At 42.5% G+C, this 15126-nt stretch overlaps 1 protein-coding gene across 5 annotated transcripts; it reads right to left on the bottom strand.

Annotated features, from left to right (window-relative positions):
* Nucleotides 1–7350: 7350 nt before the first annotated feature.
* On the bottom strand, nt 7351–13834 carry aggf1 (angiogenic factor with G patch and FHA domains 1). 5 transcript variants are annotated; one of them, XM_076757040.1, is made up of 16 exons: nt 13754–13818; nt 13607–13668; nt 13140–13333; nt 12182–12281; nt 11911–12098; nt 11527–11658; nt 11234–11434; nt 9981–10422; nt 9713–9821; nt 9384–9435; nt 9180–9281; nt 8928–9093; nt 8732–8817; nt 8524–8651; nt 8332–8431; nt 7847–8238 (listed from the first exon to the last, which is right to left on the bottom strand). In XM_076757040.1, the coding sequence occupies exons 3-16, from the start codon at nt 13323–13325 to the stop codon at nt 7984–7986; spliced, it is 2247 nt and encodes a 748-aa protein (XP_076613155.1). In that variant the 5' UTR covers nt 13326–13333; nt 13607–13668; nt 13754–13818; the 3' UTR covers nt 7847–7983. The 5 variants fall into 5 exon arrangements, with proteins under 5 accessions (XP_076613141.1, XP_076613155.1, XP_076613163.1 ...); XM_076757026.1 differs by lacking the exons at nt 13607–13668; nt 13754–13818 and adding an exon at nt 7351–7823 and having other exon boundaries at nt 8014–8238; nt 13140–13349; XM_076757048.1 differs by lacking the exon at nt 9981–10422 and adding an exon at nt 10949–11018 and having other exon boundaries at nt 13607–13834.
* Nucleotides 13835–15126: the final 1292 nt, after the last annotated feature.

Genomic DNA, 15126 nt, shown 5'->3' with positions numbered 1-15126 from the left:
AGAGTGTAATTTGACCACATGGCTGCCAACATCACACCAGTGGGAAGAGCCCAGGAAAAAAGGTCAAGATAGAAATCTCTCAAGTGAAATAACCAGAGTCTTTCTTTGGCAGAAATAATGTTTTTAAGATCAAATCGCTCAATGAAAAGCTGATAGAAAAAGTAAGTTTTCAGGGCCTTTAATTGACAGGAGATCACCCTTTAACTGGTTCTGTAACAATTGGCTGTTAAGTTTTCACTGACATTATACAATGACTTTGGAGACTGTAAATGAATATATTTCTCATTTTGGTCCTAAAAAAAAAAAACACCATGTCTTGGATCAGTCTGTGAGACAATGAACCGTCAAAACGTTGGGATCCGTTAGGGCTAATATAATCACCCTGGATTATTAACAAACACATCATACAGGACCTAATCCTATTTAAAAGGCACATTTTGATTTCACTCAGCTCTTCGCGACGCCTCATCTTGTATCTAGAAATGGTGAAATGAAGCCATGTCTGTGCATATTATCCAGTAGCTCGTTGCCAGGCTACAGTGTGAATGAAAGGGGTTTAGGAGAGGATGCATAAATGATCATGTCCAGCTTGTTAATCCTTAGTGGAAAGGAAGCAGCAGAGGAGAAAATGACAGTGATCTCATCACATATTGCGATAGAAACTACGGCTCTTCAGTGGGCTGTTGCCTTGGCCTGGTGGCTACATGACAGCTGCAGTGCCTCCGTGTGATGCTGCTTGCTGAGAGTGTGTGATGAGTCCATGGTACAAAGTCATTAGCTATCGGATTCTTTCCTCCCTGAGAGGTGAAGTCATTGCGCTTGCTGAAAGTCAGTGTGCTGAGGAAGTGACTGTGCGGTGACACAGTCTGATAGCTTGGCACTGTATACCTATTTCCTTTAGATGGAAAAAACCACAGCTAGATGCAGTAAAGCATTAGTGTTTGAATTTGTATGTGTTTATACAGATTTTGGATAAATGAATACTTGTGTCTTATATTGATAGTTTTCATATGACAGTCAGTCATCGTGCATAATCTAAGCTAAAATCTCAGCAGGCCTCTGTTGATGCTGGTTCTTATTTAGAGCTTTCAGAGTGGCAGAAACATACAGTCTGAAATCAAGCATTAAAATAACATAGAAAGGTGACCAACTTATATGATAAAGTAAACTTTTTTCTTATTTTATTCATGCAGATGCTGCACATCTGCTGGACAGCAGCAGGCAGATGTGCTGCATGGCCTTCTGCTGCAGTTGCCTTCTCAGGAAAAAACACTAGAGGGAGACACCAGCCCGCAATTCGTGTCTGTTTCTCTCACACATAATGTGACGATTCTCCTTTAATTTAGTGATGATTGCCATCACTATAATTGCCAAAACTGAGAAATTATGATACCACAAGGCAGCACAGCAACAGATTCAAACAACTGAACAGATGTTTCCGCTTCATTTGATTTGTGCTGCACATTTAAATCTCATCTTCAGAGGGACTTTGATTAGTTAACTAAAATAGATGCACGGAGAGATCACAAAGGGAACAGTGCTGGAAGAAGTGCTCACATCTTTCATGTAAGTGAAAGTACCACAGTGTAGAGTCGATCGTTACAAGTAGTTCTGCATTGAACATGTTACTTAAGTAAAAGTACAAAAGCATTGCAATCTAAATATACTCTAAGTACCAGAAGTACAAGTACTCAGCTCATTTTAATTACTTTATATGCTGCTGTGTAGCTTGCGAGTTTCCTCCCAGAGAGGAGCAATGAAGTCTTATCTTAACCAAAGATAATATAACTTCATTCATTTGTTGCTTAGATTTTGTTTTAGGAGCTACTTTGCAAATTCAGATTACTAACTTATCAAATACAAGTAGCAGAAAACTGAAACATTCAAGAAAAGTACAAGAACCTCATAATTTTAATAAGTACAATACTTGAGTAAATGTACTCTGGAATAAGGGAATTCTATTAGTGTTAATGTAGATCTCAGCTACTCAAGTTATGAAAACTGTTATATATAAAAAGTTATATGAAACTGTAACATTGGTTTAAATTTAGATGATATGACTGTACAATACTGCATGTAGCCTTCATAGTCTGTTGAAATGCTAAATAATTGTTATGTAAGAGTGGAAATAAAGTCAGCAGCCTGCATGGAACTGCTAAATACAGCAGCTGAAAATGTCTTTACTTGTGCCTTACACAGTGTAAAGTGTGACTAAATCCAGCATTGCAAACTGCTGTGTCTTTAAAAGCCACTCTGTTCTTGGCTCTTTGCCCAGAAAGTTCATTTCCCATTTCCCATCCAGCCACATGGACTAAGCCCCGCCACGCAGAGAGAACAAGTATTTTCACTCAGAGAGCGGCACCTCCAACAGCAGTCGGAGCACAGACCCCCATTCAGGACCTCTGTCACTGACCACGGACTTTTCCAGCCAGTTTGTTGTGAAGGACACAAACCTCCCAGCAGCTCCATCGCAGCCTGTCAGCCCTCAGAGGAGCCGAGGTAGGATTTACACTCTGGAAATGAAAGAGTGACAGCCAGTCTGCCTGTCAGGTGCCCCGCTATTCATCACATTCTGTGCTTTGACTACCGTCCGTGTTTGCCTGGTTAACTGTGTGTTTGCTGGTATTGATCTGCTGACTGTTGGACAACATGTCAGATGACTCGTTGAATGTGCTGTGTCTGGTTTAAAAAGCCCTGCTGCCATGTGGGACCTATTGTCTTTTGCATGAACACCAAGCCTCTTTTGACAAATCTATAATTCCCGTCACTTTGTGATGTACAGATGTGTTAGCTGCTCATGAAGGCAGTCCTTGTGAAGAGTCACAGTAACAGGCAGGTTACTCAAAGTTTAAAGTTCACCAGTGTGAGGTTTTTGCCCTTGAGGAAGTCTTAATCCCAAAGATTTGAATGGAAAGAACAATAAGGTTCAGACTGAAAGTGTGATTTGTTCTCACAGCAGGCAGCAGTAAGCAGGCTGTATAAACAGGATGCTGGTCTGCACACACACTCACACACTCACACACTCTGCATGATGCTGTGGTTGAATGATCTGGCTGGGGCACCGGCACCACCACCCATGCTGAATTAAATGTTTTTTTTTCTAAACTGACCCGTTTGTTGTTGTTGTTGTTGTTGTTGTGGGTGACTTGCACAGAGGCTGCGTCATGTGAGCGATTGCTGCTGAGCTTTCTGGAGGATTTTCTGGGAAGATGAGGTCACAGGGAGACACACCCAGAGGCTCGGGCTCTGAGCAGGAAAGGCCGGGGGTGGAAGACGTTCAGCAGCGGCTCTGACGAGAGGAAGACATAGTTTTGTTGGAATTTCCATTCAGTTGTGGTATTTGTGTGGTATTTATACTGAGACACATGGCATGACATACAAGGGAAGGGCCATTTCCCCCTCAAATACACAAACAGAAGCAGTATGACAGGATTACATAATGTGCTTTATTTTTACACAAATGATTACACCAATGTCCAAACACAAAAAGGTCCATTTTGAAAGAGGGTGCCTCGCTGGGTTAGAAAACATATTCTCGCTGGAATGTGTTTGGAACGAGGATCATTTCCTCTCTGCCAAAAAGATCAAGTTGGCGACCTGTGAACTTTCAGGAGTGTTTAAACCACCACTTCCTGACCTCTCCTCTCCTCACGTGAGCATTCACATCCAACAAGAGCTTTTCTCTGCTGGAATCTCTTTGACTGCCTCCCAAGAATCACAAACAGGTTTTAAAATACTGCAATCAGCTGCAGTGCTTTCAGCCTGCATGCGCGCTCCGTTCTGATTTACAGAGATTCGGTCACTGCCGTGGACGGACGTGGCTGGGAGGGCTGACTGAGCCGGAAGTGAAGTGGGGGGAAGTTGAGTCAACACAGGGCTGTTTCTCAGACTTGTGTCGCTTCTGGTCTCGTGCCTCTCAATGGAATCGGAGGCACAGGCTGAGGTTGCCATAACACAGAGGAACAGACGCAGGCAGGCAGACGTGGTGTGGCTGAAATGAAACCAGCTGAGTCTGGCCGGGAAGGCTGATGTTCTGCTTCTGTCTGGATCAGAAAGAGGGGAAACAAGTGTAACTGAAACAGACTTCAAAGACATTATTAATGCTCCTTATAAAGAGTGGAATATCTAGCAGACTGTATGGCATCATGCAAGACCACAAAGGCATGAAGGTTTTGCTCAATCAAAACCATGCATGTGTCAGCCTTCATTTAGGATTTCGTTATCCAGGCTTCCTTTCATACGATGGTTCTCTGTCCACGTTCCCGGCTCATCTCCTGGTCTGTGCATCCCATTCATGCAGTGTTCGTGGCTGTAGACGTTATATATTGTAGACTACAAAGAGAGGACTCCATGTGTCTGTGGAGCTATTGTCTTCATTTTGTGTCAGTTTATGGTGCACCGTGTGCTACACAAGGACTTCATTCTGCTGCCCAGCTGTTTGACTCGCTCTGATAAACACATTGTGACTGGTGCTTCAAAGCACAACAAGCTGTGGTCAGCTCTGACCAATGCAGTGCACCGGACAGGATCTAAACGCACGCAGCTGCGTTTCAGCTCTTTCAAACGATTGAACCGTCGTGACGTTTTTCTCAACGACTGCTTCTGAGGTATATTTTCCAAAATTACAGACTCCAGTGAGCAGAGCAGGCCCAGCCCTTGACCATGATGAAGAAATGAATGACGTCCTGTTCTGTGTAAGGAAACTATGAGTGATGATGATGATGATGATGATGATGATGAAGGAGTTGCTGCCTTACTATTACTGTGTGGTTGCTCGGACACACAGCGGGGGGAGTCGACGACGCACAGGCTCTGGTAGTGTTCACAGTCTACCAGATGATGTCAGGCTTCACCCTGTGGCTGAACAGCATGACCTGCTGGTCTGGACAGCTTCTTCTGTCCACCTGCCACAGGGTGGCAGAGCGGAGTCAGAGATTATGAACAGCAGTTCCAAACTGGCTTGTGAGCCCTTAAAACAGAACTCCTTCTGATCCCTCCACACCAGAGATGAGTTTGCACAACTCTCCACTACTTGGACAGTGTAAGGATGCAGTTTACAGTGCTGATGACGTGTTTTAGATGTGTGTGAGAAATATTCCTCAGACTAAAAGTTTGTTTCACAATTTATTGAGAGTGCATTAGATAATCACCGAATGAAATGGATGTATAAAGCTCATTTCATGGTCAGCTATGTTGAACTACATCATCAAAAGATGAAGATTTGCTCAGACGGAAAAAGAATATGAATGAATATTTCACTTTGTTTCATAAATGAAATCCAATTGAATTTAATTCGGTTGATTTGATTTGATTTGATTTGATTTGATTTGATTTGATTAAATGGCCTCAATAATGGCTATAGAGTTGAATCACCATCTATCTGAGAGTCTTAATAAAAGCTGAATATCAGACACCCCACAAAGAAAGCACTGATAGCAGTGCTGTCGGCTACTTGCTGCAAATTATGGCAAGAAAATTCTTTTGTTTCATCGATAACTTCTGACTCAATGATCAAGGTTGCAAGTGAGGACGTAAACGTCATCTGAATACCTGAAACGCTGTGTTCACAGCAGAAACATACCTCTGTTATCTGCCATCTTCTTTGTCTAATCTTACTTCAAACTGCAGCACACGACAGTGTTTTCTTTACAAGTCTGTGTGATTGGGTGTGTGCACGTGATGCGATGTGTGGTATGAGAAGGGGGTGACCTTTTCTTCCTCCTTGACCTTTGACCTGTGTGCATGTTAAAGCATGAAGAGGTGGAGGGACAAGGTGTCATTCGGAGAGCCAGACACTGCAGTGGCAAGTTTTAGTGACTTTGTAACCTTTTCAGCTGGTTATAACTTTCAAAACTCTCTTCACACCTGTGGCTTCTTCCTGTTTGCTTAAACCAATCAGATAGCACTCTTTGAACAGCTGTCTTTCTTGCTTCTCTTCCTCCACCCTTTTCCTCTTTCTTAAGTCCAATTTGTCTTTTTGTGTGTGAAAGATGCTGAATTATATAAATTTGTTTTGCTGCTATCCAACCTGGAGCTACTCTCAAACAAAGATTATGAACACGGTTTCTTGGCCGTCACATAACCCAGAACTTGTTCCCACTTGCCTGTGAGGGTACAATCCAAAGAAAAACAGTTGCCTCAGGAATAGTCACATTTTCTCACCACAAGAACAAGTGAAAGTGTATTCTCTCTGCAAGACTAATATGCGCTGGCACTGCTTATGTTGCACAGATTGCACCATCTGTGAATCAAGTGTTGAGTTGAACAGTTGGAAAAAATATGGCTACCAAACAGAAGGGATTCAATTACTGGTATATTATCATATTTACCATGAATAGTGCTCAAATCCGCTGATTTTGCCCTGTAGGACTTAGAATCACTTCCCATTTAGTATAATTACATTATAAAAAGGCTGCACTTGAAAGAACAGTAGCCCAGTGTTCCTCTGAATGCTTTCACAGTGTCAAGAACTGGTCAGGCCAGATCTCTATAAAGCCCTGAGACACATCCCAACACAACAATGAATTCCCACTTCATCTCATGACTTCACATCTTTTAGTGGCTGAGACTTTCTATCCAACACAGCCGGGCGCAGGTGACGTGAGCTGATCCCTCCCAGTTTTTATTGCACTACAGGATCAGCTGCTGATTGTTTACTTGCAGTAAGTGCAGTTGAGGGAGGAGACTTGAGGGTGGGAGGGAGGGACAGGAGGACCCACCTGTCAAGAGAGAAGAAACCAGAGCACCACTGCTGCCTAAGTCAGGAGTGCAGCAGAGGAATGTCTACTAGCTGAGGAGACACACTGGTGGCTGCATTACCCATCAACTGCAGAGAGAAAAGATCAACATGGGTGGCAACGTCAGTGTTAAGAACAGCAGCAGGCGAGCCAGCTCAAGAGGTCACGCCAACAGTGTCACGTGAGTCAAATCACTCACCTGTTTGATGCTGATTTTAAAGCATATTAGAGAAAGTCTTCTGCCACTTGACTCATTGCTTTAAAACTTGTGTTTACAGCTGAGCCACTGGTGTACTGGTTCATATTTGTGGAGTCATATGCAGTATAATAATAGAATTACCAGTGAGAATATTAACCATACAGTATGTTATAATACTGTACGTGTATCTGGACTTGTGTTCTCTTCCTTTTGGTGAGCGTGGCCTCTGTTTGAGTGCGCACTTGCACACACATGCAAATATTCACACACCCTCAAAACGAAGGCACAGATAAAGACTTCATACGTTTGCTCACTGGCCTTACACAAGTATGTGGACGAATGTGTCTGTGTGCTTTTGAGCAAGCACACCAGCGACACTAAAAAGGGCAATAAATCACACAGGACCAGAGAGTTGAGCATATCAGAAATTTAATGTGCAACATTAAAAAAAAAAAAAAAAAAAAGGAGTTGGGAGTTTTACACCAAGCAGTTGTAACTGGTTTAACACGATCACATCCAGGGTTGTCTAAACAGATACACAGTTGTCTCGTCATAGCATGATCTCATTGTGAGAAATATAGCTTCACTGTGTTAATATTTGCTGGAGGCGATTCGTGTCCTCTTTGTTTTGGGAGGCACGTTGGCAGCTCTGCCCTCCTCTGCAGGTTGAACTGCAGACACACTGGACCGTGAAACACACACACTGCTGTCTTCGAGACTGTAAACGTTCCACACAGTTCACTTATGGAGGAAACAAACACACTGGACGACCACAGCTCGTGACTGTTAATGCACAGCACTGGAGAACAGTTGATAGTGTCGTGTAAACGTCGACATCGGTGTGGTCGCATTCTGGCCTCTTCAGCAATGTGTCCTCATGCTGAAGGCTGAGTAAAGACAAACAGGAAAATAACACTATTGTGTATGAGTGTATCACTGTAACTCACAGACACTATATCACATTTCCTCAGAAAGTAAAGAGACTCCCTTTGCTCATCAAACCTCCCAGGTTTTAAATCCACAATAAATAGAAACTCTGACTCATTCCTAACTTTGTCCGTCTCTATCGCAACCCACTTGTGTGTCTGTCGTGTCAGCCTCTTCTGCTCTCACCCAGGATTTGGGTGACGTGTTCTTCTGTGTTTTTGGTGACAGCCCGTCAGGCTGGCATGAATCAGCGAATCTCTCGCGTGCTTTCTCCCAGTTCTTCTGGGACTTTGATCTGGTCATAGAGACGCTGTCCAGAGACATGGCAGCACCGGCCCCCAAACCCACCTGGGACTTTCTGATTTTTAGTTCGATCTGTGGAGAAAGGAATGAGACAGAAATTATTGCTTCAACACACATTTTAGTCAAAACAGACTCTGCCAACAGGGCGCCACCAAATCGTCTTACTGGGGCTTTCATTCCAGTTCCTTCTTTGCCCAGTCCGTCTCCTTTCTTCCAGCCCATCTTTTCCAGCATTTTCCGTCCTTTATTCACTTCACTGATCTCCCTTTAATAACACAAGTAAAACATGAGGCATGATTACCACTTCATCCATTATTTTCCGTCTCCAGCATTAACAGCCAAAGACAAAACACTTACTGGTGAACAGAGGCAGGTGCATCATCTCTTTGGAAAACACCCTCGCTGCCCACCGTCTGCCGTCGAGACTCTGCTCGGTCCTTGTATTTGAGGTTCTTCAGGGCTTTGGCCTCCTCATACTCACTGCTCTGCTTACAGAAAAGCACAGAGGTGACTGGCTGCATAAAAAGAAGACAGGAGTTTAAAACTGCTTGTCCTGATTACTTACCTGCAGACCGTATTTGGCCTTCATCTGCTTTAGCTCCTTTTGTCGCTGTGCTTCTTTGTCCTCTTTGGTGAGAGCAGGGCCTGGGCCTTTAGGAAAACACAGAAGAAAGCTCAATCTTTCACTCTCAATCATTTTCTTCTTGTGTCATATCAAAATGAAAAAGCATATCAGGTTCAATGTACCACCGGTGCCTCACCTGTCGTCTCCTCCCTCCTGTGCTTGCTGAGGTGCGCCATCACCTGACCAGGCTCACAGCCATCACAGGTATCAGTCCCCGAGTGGATGTGGAAGGACAGCACGGTCTCTCCCATCTTCACCTCATCACCATGCATCAGTGTATGCGGCTCACACTTGGTTTTGGGCTGCAGGAGAAACATTTGATTAACATCAGAGCTGAGCTGAGGTTTTACTGTTTTATTTAGAGCCAACAAACAGACAAAATGATGACCTGTAAGATCCTGTTGCCATTGATGACTGTTCCGTTCTGGCTTCCCTGGTCCACCAGCACATAGCTCTGCTGATCCTGGTCAAAGTACACCTCTGCGTGGAACTGGAACCAAACACAGCCCACAGTTAGAAACGTCACATAACCCTGCAACACACAAATGAATGACGCTGACCCCTGGAGAACAACAGAGGAGGAGAGGGGTACCTTGCTGACTCCCATTTCTGGTATTCGGATTGCATGGTCCATATCTTTCTCTCTGCAACAGAAAGACAGGAGGTTGCCTTAAATTACATTTCTGAGCAACTTTCATGACTTACTGCCAGATCAATCCCTCATATTGTCCCTAAGTGAGACACTACTTCAGTCTCACAGAGCCGTGTCATTGTGTCTTTGGTGCTAAGCATTGACATTTTCCACTGTGGCCACTCGTTCTCAAACAACACACACTCACTTCTGCTTGGTATGAAGGCATCAAGCCTCTTATTGAAATGTAACTCCTGCTGCTACATGACAACAGCAGAAAGAACACAAACCTGCCAATGGTGGCTGGAGAGTCGGCTGTGATGATGAACAGAGTGCCGACCTGCAGCACTGGAGATCTGACCACTGTCACTCTGACACAGGGCGGCCAAATGTCTTTGACTGCAAGAAAAACAAAACAATGCATTGTCACAAGAACATGGCGGCCTCAGAAAGCTACAATTGACAGGTGATGATCTCACTGGTTTGTAAGAACCAGATTAAACACATTTACCTACGCAGCACAAGCTCTGAATTTGACTGTTTTTGTTTTTCCCTCACCTTCCTGACTCTGAGTCTCCATTTCTGACTCTGCACTTTCACTGGAGGGGGAGCTGGATGATGAAGAGAACGAGGGTGTGGACTCCCACTCGTCCCCCTCCGACTCTGTGATCTCACCCTCTTCTGGTTCGCTGTTCCCCTCCGAGTCATCGCTTTGAGCTGGGCTCTTTTTCTTCTTTTTCTTTTTTGACTTGGACTTCTTCCTTTTCTTCTCTGATCTACCCTTATCATCACAGTGTGAGCCGTTTTTCTGCTTCTTCCTCTTTGACAAAGATCTGTCATTTTCCTCCCGGTGTTTTGAAGAGTCTTTTCTACGTGGAGCCACATCTGGACTGCGACACCTTCGCTTCAGTTTTCGTGAGTCTGTGGTCCTCTTAGTTGTTTGCGTTTCCACCCATTCAACTTCTTCTTCTTCCAACTTTACCTCATCAAATATGAGTTCCTGCCATCAGACAGTCAACAGTGAGACTACCATCTCCGCTGATGTTCACTGACTGAGAGCACGCCAGCTGACTTTGTAGGTCCCATGTTCCACGTCTGGCACTGTTTTGTAACATGGTTTCAGTCTTCAAAGACAATTCACTATAGACCTCTACAAAATTACAGGGAAATCTTCAGGGATCTCAGTGTTACTTTTTTATAAGCACAGGTGACCAAATCCTTTGTGCTTCATGACAATGAACAGAGTAAGTAATTTAGATTCCAAATATCCTACACTTGGGCTCTACTTTCCTAGTTTTTCCTATGTTATTGAATGTGTTACAGTTTTATCATTTAGAGCTTCATATAGACCCAACAACACTGTGAATCATCACTCTCAAATATGTTTAAGGTGTCACTGCATGAGTGATTTATCAGTATTACTTATTCCTGCTATTGTACAAACTACTGAATACAAACTACTGAATTATGGCTCATGTTACAACTGGTTTTTTGAACTGCTTTATGTGTTGGTATTAAAGGGGTACCTCTGTGGGAAGGAGTATTCCAGTAAGAAGAAATCTTCATTTTAGCCAATGAGTTAGTCACATCTTGCACCTACAGTAGGTCAGAGAATAATCTTTCAGTCAACTAAGCTCACATTTATACAAAAAGGAAAAAAGCAAGCATTTGAAGACTGAAACCAATCGAGTCATTAGGATTTGAAACATTATGGTTTTTAAGGGGAACTACAAAGTCAAAGCCTGCTGTCAGCCAACAAGTATGAAATGCAGCCATGTCATGCATCCATAAAAGATCCAGGTGTTACGTACCTTATCGTCCTGATTTGAGGTTTTCTTGGACCCTTTCTTAAACTTTCTGCCCTTCTTTTCACCAGCGCTCTTGTCTTGGTTAGGCTCTGCAGCAGTTTGTGCAGCAGGCACCTCAATCCTGGAATGAAACTGGTATCGTCCACTGTCTGCATCATAGTAGTAGTAAATGCCTGTGTTGGCATCATAGTACAACTGACTGGCCTGAGGAACAGAAAACATGGACAGTATGAGATCAAATGTCTGTTGAATAAAAAACTTAGTTGCTGCTAAATTAATTCAGAAAAGGGTCGTACCGAGTCGTAGTAGAAGCCTGTGCTGTGGTCATAGTACATCCCCGTGGTCTCATCAAAGACAAACCCGGTCTGAGTCATAGCCTCTTCAGCAGTGGCCCTCAGCATATCAGCTATAGTTCCTCCATCACCTTCCTGAAAGACACAATGGCATTTATTGGTCATCATGTAAACTCCTGTTTAGAAATTCAACAGATTCCGTCGTATCAGCATCTCCATATACAAGTATTTTGGATCAGTGTTGATATAATCAATTCCAAATGATAATCAAATCTTTTCAATCTAATCAATTTTTCGTTGATTCATAATGTTAAAAACACCAAGCTTTTGCAATGAATTTTGCTTCAAGTAGATTTTTAACATAACTAAGTTTTTAATAAAACAAACCTCTGTTGTGGCTGCAACACTGGTGACAGGCTGAGCAGACACATCGTGGGCTGCTGCTTCATTTGGTGTTGAACCCTCTGCTGCCTCGCTGCCATCGGCTGCATCCACTGCTGCTGCGTTCAGGCCTTCCTGAGCATCTGCAGCCTCTGGGTTTTGATTGTAGCCTCCATAGTAGTAGTTGTAATAATCTGGAAAGGAAAATTGCAACAGTTAACTCGTTTTCCGACTAACTGAAGGAATCGTCTTAATTAATGTGTGTAAAGTAACACACCAGTTTCTGTCCACACATATTCTTCAGTCTGAGTTTCACTGTCGACTCTGTCCTTTTCCCTTTTCTTCCGTTCATGAATCTCTGCGCTCAGCTGGTCAACCTGAAACAACATGTCAGATAAATTCATTTGGCTGACATCCTTGAAACATCTAATGTAACAACATAATAATAAGACTGTTATGATTCACAAATTCAGACTAGTTTAATTGAAGGTTTTCTGGATGTGGAACACCTTGCCTGAAGGCCACCTTCACTTACATGATAAAAAATGAATTATGTGATCATACAGCAATAAGGTTGCAACTAACAATTACTTTCACTGGTGATAAATCTGTCAATTATTTCCTTGATTTAGTCAGTTAGTGGTTTGGGCTATTAAAAGTCACAAAAGGGTAAAAAATATCAATCAGTGTTTCAAAAGGCAAGATGATGTCCTCAAATGGCTTGTTTTGTCCACAACCTACAGACATTCAGTTTTACTGACATAGAGTGAAAAAAAAATGCAGAAAATACTCCCATTGAAGAAGGTGGAATCAGAGATATTTGACTTTTTTTTTTTCTTTAAAAATTACCCTAATCAATAAATCGATTATTAAAATAGTCTGTGATTAATTTACTAGTAGACAATTAATCACTTAATCGCCGCAGCTCTATAGATCAAGCAATATTGGGAACAAAAATTGCCTGCTGGGTGAAAACAGCTATATCTCACAGCATCTTGGTAATATTTCCACTTCCTGTTGTTCAATATTGATTCTTTGAAATGTTTACGACAGGATGAAAAAAATACAGTTTTAACGAGCCCATTCAGTTATTTTTAGCTTCCGACATGAGCACCAAAGCAGGGCTTCCCTGTACCAATGAAAACCTTTACGTGTTGACAGAAAGAGAAGACAGATCTCATCTCAGCTTAACAAGCACACTGAGGTCGTTTCTGCCGATGTTAGTATGCGCTGACCTGTTTCCTCAGGTCCTCGTTGTAGCTCTCTGTGCTCCTCCGCGCTCTTTCGGACTGGTTCAATTGTTTCTGTAACTTTGCCAGCTCGGCTCTGCACTCCTGCAGTTCCTGCTTCAACGACTCCGCTTTCAGACGGAGCTCAGCCTCTTCTGACTCCGTGTCCTTTTCTCCATCTTCGTTCTCCATTAGTTCACCTGCAGGTGTTAACATTCAAATTAAGCTACATTTGAAGCAGTTTCGGACTATTAGCCATAGTTAACAGAAGCTAGCTCATCAACCCGCTCCTGGATCTTTTTACGTCTTTCGACAGAGCCTGTAGATAGCACAGTTGATAAATTGTTCACCACGGCCCTACCGCTAAATAAGTCCATAGATATGTTAACCAACGCTGGCCCTGACTGTACTCCCCGAACGTTATAAAGCGTTAATTTACTATATGGTAGCTGTCTGTGAGATGCACTTCTTACCGTTTGGTTCGTTTACGTCTCTTTGGCAATGAATTTCGAGTCAGCGCGGCACGTGAACCGACCTGAAAGTTGAAAAAGGACATTTTGTAACTACTCTGTATTCCCGATACAGTCGAGTACATGTTTTTAGGATAATTAGACAGTTACAGTTATAACCGTTGTAATGTTTACTGTCCACCCTGTTCGCACCCGCCATTTACTACAGGCTAACTACGTCACAGCGGAAGTACTTCTTCTTCAGGGTCGGCGGACTTAAACTCTTTCCGTGAATCTGGCACGTCTGGAAGAACTTTACTGCCACCCAACGACGAACTATTTTACTTACTTATCCGTACAAACTAGTATATGTAATACATTTAGTTTTTATCTCTTACCTTTAGCTTCCCCATGTTATCTAATTTTTCCTTTCTCGTCCGTTTTCAATGTGTGATTTAACTTGACGGCACCGTATTTTACTGCGGAACCCGGTAAGTGTCAGTAAACAGCATGCAATGCCATAAACTTCCAAATGTTTTATTTTTCTGTTCCAGAGGTTGCTCATTGTCTTACTGTCTTAGTATTTACATAGTAAAAAAAATTTGGAAATATATGTAAATGGTGATATAAATCCCTTGTGACGATTTAAAGGAAACATTTTTGGGAATATGTACCACTGAACCCAACATCTACTGACAACGTTGAGTTTAAGGGCTAGTCTTGAAGAGGACCCTTATAGTGTAATTTTAGTCTTTCATTATTTCAGTTTAATGCTTGCATGTGTGTAATACTGAGCATTTTGAAATTTAAGTGGAGTTTGTAGTCGTCTGAATCAAATAGCCACGTTATAATCTAGAGGCGGTGGAAGTGAACTTGTCTCCAAAGTCTCCTTTAATGCATTATTTAACTCATAAGCTGTACATTTCACCACAGTGCATACTGATAGTTTATTAGTGTGCAATAGTGAGCGTTTTGAAGAAACGTGGAGTTTAGATGTGAACTGTGATTACGTATTTAAAATGATGGTGTTTATCACTATCAGAATATATAAACAACGTTTTCAGCTGTTTTTTGTTTTTTTTTTCTTATAATTTTTCACTGTCTGGGTGTTATTAAGCTTTTTCACCACTAGATGTCACTGCAGCACAACGATTCTGCTACTGGACAGCTCAGAGTGAAATTGAGGGAACTTTGGAGATGTAGGAGAAGTTTTTGAAACTCATCTCTGGCAGGATGTGGTCATCACTTAAAGTCAAAGCAAAACGTTTTCTGCTGCATTTAATTGAATGCTCTATACTCAGTTTGTGTCTCTTATAGCTGTCCATATTTGTGATTTGAGGGCTGACATTTCAGCTTCCCTCACAGTTGTTTTAAGGCAAAGGTCAGAACTTGTGTATGCTAACACAGGCTAATTGTTTAAAACATCATCTCTGTCAATGGCCCAGCCTCCACTTGTCCTTCCTCTCCCGCCTCTGTTCCTCAAACACACACATAACTATTATTCTGGCCACATTTTGATTCCTTTCCTTCCACTCTGTCTACAC

The sequence above is a fragment of the Chaetodon auriga genome, chromosome 2 (assembly GCF_051107435.1).
Source record: "Chaetodon auriga isolate fChaAug3 chromosome 2, fChaAug3.hap1, whole genome shotgun sequence".
In the NCBI taxonomy this organism is placed as follows: domain Eukaryota; kingdom Metazoa; phylum Chordata; class Actinopteri; order Chaetodontiformes; family Chaetodontidae; genus Chaetodon; species Chaetodon auriga.
The sequence above is the reverse complement of the archived record's forward strand: the minus strand, read 5'-3'. Positions and strand labels throughout refer to the sequence as shown.